This window comes from Talaromyces amestolkiae, assembly GCF_001896365.1.
Source record: "Talaromyces amestolkiae strain CIB chromosome Unknown scaffold15.1, whole genome shotgun sequence".
Classification (NCBI taxonomy): domain Eukaryota; kingdom Fungi; phylum Ascomycota; class Eurotiomycetes; order Eurotiales; family Trichocomaceae; genus Talaromyces; species Talaromyces amestolkiae.
Genome location: NW_024468051.1, coordinates 488,050 through 491,713, shown reverse-complemented (window position 1 = coordinate 491,713; position 3,664 = coordinate 488,050). Strand labels below are relative to the sequence as shown.

The following is a 3,664-nucleotide window of genomic DNA, read 5'->3' as shown; positions in this document are numbered from 1 at the left end:
GGTTCTCGACTGCATAATTTGCATAATCTGCATTCGTCCGTTCTGTTATCGAATACCTATCCCATACTTGTACTCACTATCGGACGACTCCTCTCCATGGGCAACGCTTGTTCCTCATCAGCCAGTACTTTGCTGTCGAGGTAGTTGTGACGGACGGAGAGTGCAGAAGAGATCGGTGACTTGCGGATAGCAGCAAGAGTGGGCTTAATCACTCAACTCGTCATCTCAGAATGGCGTCTGCACAGCCAGTTCCGTCCTCGACGAGGCGGAATCGCGATGCTTCTCATACTGAGGTTCCGATAGGGCGTTACATACGGATGGATCAGATCGGCCGAGGTAGCTTCGCAACCGTCTATCAAGGAGTGCATGCGGTATGTCTATTCAGTTTGATTGTTTTATGTATCACATGCTGATTACGTTTTGTATAGAAACATAAGTCCTACGTCGCTATCAAATCGGTCAATTTATCGAAACTCAATAAGAAACTAAAGGAGAATCTATGGTCGGAAATCGATATTTTAAAGGGTCTTCATCACCCGCATATCGTCGCTTTGATCGACTGCCATGAGTCCACATCTCACATCCACTTGGTGATGGAGTATTGTGCATTAGGAGACCTTTCTCTTTTCATCAAGAGGCGCGACACACTTCGGGACCACCGATACACTCGAGACATGATCGCCAAGTACCCAAACCCGCGGGTTGGGGCCCTCAATGAAGTCGTAGTCCGCCATTTCCTAAAACAACTTTCCAGCGCACTGAAATTCCTCCGCGACCGCAACTTGATACATCGGGACATCAAGCCCCAAAACCTTTTACTCTGTCCTTCGCCTTCATCATATCGCAATGCCGCCGCCGCTCAGGTAGTACCCTTCAAAGGAAGCGACGACTCTTTTACTCCACTAGCTGGTTTGGAAACCCTTCCAATGCTCAAGATAGCCGATTTCGGGTTCGCCAGATCCTTGCCATCGACCTCTCTGGCCGAAACCCTTTGTGGCTCTCCACTCTACATGGCCCCAGAAATTCTGAGATATGAGAAATACGATGCCAAAGCTGATTTGTGGTCTGTCGGCACGGTCCTGTATGAGATGGTCGTTGGTAAACCTCCGTTCATGGCATCTAATCATGTTGAGCTGCTCCGCCGAATAGAACGACACAAGGACAAGATTCGATTTCCCGACGAGCTGGAGATATCGGCCGATATCAAAGCACTCATTCGGGGACTGCTCAAGATGAATCCAGTGGAGCGGATGAACTTTCCCGAATTCTTCGATCACGTTGTCATTCAAGAAACTATCCCTGGTCTTGTAGGAAACGACCTTGTTCCGGCCCAACGAACTTTCAATACGCAACAACTGGAGCCGGCTCTATCCAGCGAAAATAGATCTTCCGATATACACGACCCTCAATTGCAGCTAGAAGATATTAGGGAACCTCAAATCCCGATGCCGACCTCTCGACCAACGGGTAGTCCGAGGATCGATCTAGGCACCTCGCCACGATCAGAACCAATGCAGCGAACGGCTAGCGGAGAAAAATTGCCACGGATTAGCGATGCACAACGTGCCGCAGGTATCGGTAGGAGGCCAGGTCCAATCTCGCACGTAACCGCACCAGGTCGACAAGAATTGGTGGATAAATATCCAGGAGCGCTCGAGCGACGGCCTAGTCGCAACTCACCTTATCAATCTCCCGTAATAAAACAAGAAGAGGACCCGACGATAAAGGACGAGCGCGAGCGGGCTGCTCAGGACATAGCTTTTGAGCGTGACTATGTTTTGGTGGAAAAGCGTGCAGTGGAAGTCAATGCCTTCGCTGATGAGTTGGCTAATAGCCCACGAATAGCGCAGCCGGGTTCTCGTCTTTCTGGGGGTATTGTGCGACGAGCAACCGTGCAAAACGTTCATTCTTCAAATAATCCCCCAGCCTCTCCGAAAGCTATACAATTTACTGGGCGGGCCCGAGCGGACTCACACACGCGGCAAGGCTCGTACGAACGGCGATATGGCCAGAGCCCGTCATCTGCCACATCAGCGATATCTAAGGCACTAAACATGGCCAGTGGGCGTCTCTTTGGAGTCAGCTTCTCGCCGCCTATTGGGTTGAGCAAGGGAGGACGTTCTCCGCCACTAACTTACAATCCGTATCCGACATATCCGGCGGCACAGTACAGTCTTTTGATGGGTGCCGAAGGAGTGAAGACGAACACCGCATTGGACGAAGATACGAAAACGGTTCAATATATCGAGGACTGCGCTACCCGCAGTGATGTTGTTTACGGGTTTGCTGAGGTCAAGTATAAGCAGCTTATTCCCCTTGCTCCCTCTGTGCAGACAGATTTGGACAAGGGCGGTGAGCAAGTCTTTTCGGACTCTGATGATGGCGAGTTGACGCCTGATGCCATTGTCACATTATCTGAAGAAGCTTTGGTTCTGTACGTGAAGGCTTTGGCACTTCTCGCCAAGTCCATGGATATCGCAGGAGGTTGGTGGGCTCGCAAAAACCGCGGCGAAGTCTTTGGCGAGTCGGCTCAAGGTGCTACTACGACTAGTGCTCTTGTTGGAACACGAATCAATAACGTCGTTCAATGGGTACGCAACCGGTTCAACGAGGTGTTGGAAAAGGCGGAATTCGTTCGGTTAAAACTCATTGAGGGCCAGAAGCGCCTGCCATCGGATCATCCGAGCCATCCAAGCAATCACTCTCTGGAGTCGAATTCCGCAGGTACCCTAGGCACCTCTACCGATCACGTTGTGGTTAGTTCGGGCGTCACTGCGGAGAAGCTGATGTACGACCGTGCTCTTGAGATGAGTCGAGCGGCGGCCATCAATGAACTCACCGGAGAAGACTTGCCAGGATGTGAAATCGCATACATCACGGCTATCCGCATGCTTGAGGCCGTCCTTGAGAGCGATGAGTTATCACAGTCTAATAAGGGCGTTGATCCAGACAAAATATCCCTCGACGGAGTCCAGGTCGAGGACCGCAAAGTAGTCAGCAAGCGTGAGTATCTTCCAAGAATTTCCAAAACTAAGACTAATTTATTGTCTTTGCAGTCGTGTCAAGCATTCGTTCTCGCCTGGCCTCTCTTCGCAAAAAGATTGCTGTCGTGGCCAAGCACTCGTCGACGCCTATGGGCACGTCGCCTGGCAAAGTTGCAGCGGCAAAGGTGCGACCGGCTTCTCCTGCGATTGCAGGAATAAGTCCACCTCGGTGATATCCATGATATATTTGCCTTTCTCATCTGCGAACCATCTATCGCATTACGACAGTCCCGGTCGAAGCACCGCTGTACTTCATCGGTCAAATCGCATTGTATTTTGCATCTTTTCTTCATGTTATTATTTTGTTCATATGACGCATTTCAGGAGCAGGCATCCTTGAGCTATATTCATACGCTTTCTCTCCTCCTTTCAATACACCTTGGGAAGATGCAAATTTATATTTTCGTTCACCTGCTAATATTCCAGGCGTCATGACGGGAGAAGTCTTTGATTATTGGAGTTTGGGATGGTTTTCTCTTCTTGTTTTTACTTTTTGGTTCTTGTCATATATCCGGGTTTTACTTTCACAGGTCAGAACCAGACTGACTTAAACATATCATATCAGTTAGTTGACCTTTTTCATTCTCCCTTGGGATACGGGAGGAGAAGACGAAAGGCGT

The 3,664-nt window shown here is 49.7% G+C and overlaps 1 protein-coding gene across 1 annotated transcript; it reads left to right on the top strand.

The window, feature by feature from the left end:
* Nucleotides 1–230: 230 nt before the first annotated feature.
* On the top strand, nucleotides 231–3,217 carry BHQ10_007390 (uncharacterized protein; the record flags this gene model as incomplete). Its single annotated transcript, XM_040880080.1, has 3 exons — nucleotides 231–371; nucleotides 429–3,003; nucleotides 3,057–3,217. The coding sequence occupies 3 exons, from the start codon at nucleotides 231–233 to the stop codon at nucleotides 3,215–3,217; spliced, it is 2,877 nt and encodes a 958-aa protein (XP_040735893.1).
* Between the last annotated feature and the right edge of the window lie 447 nt (nucleotides 3,218–3,664).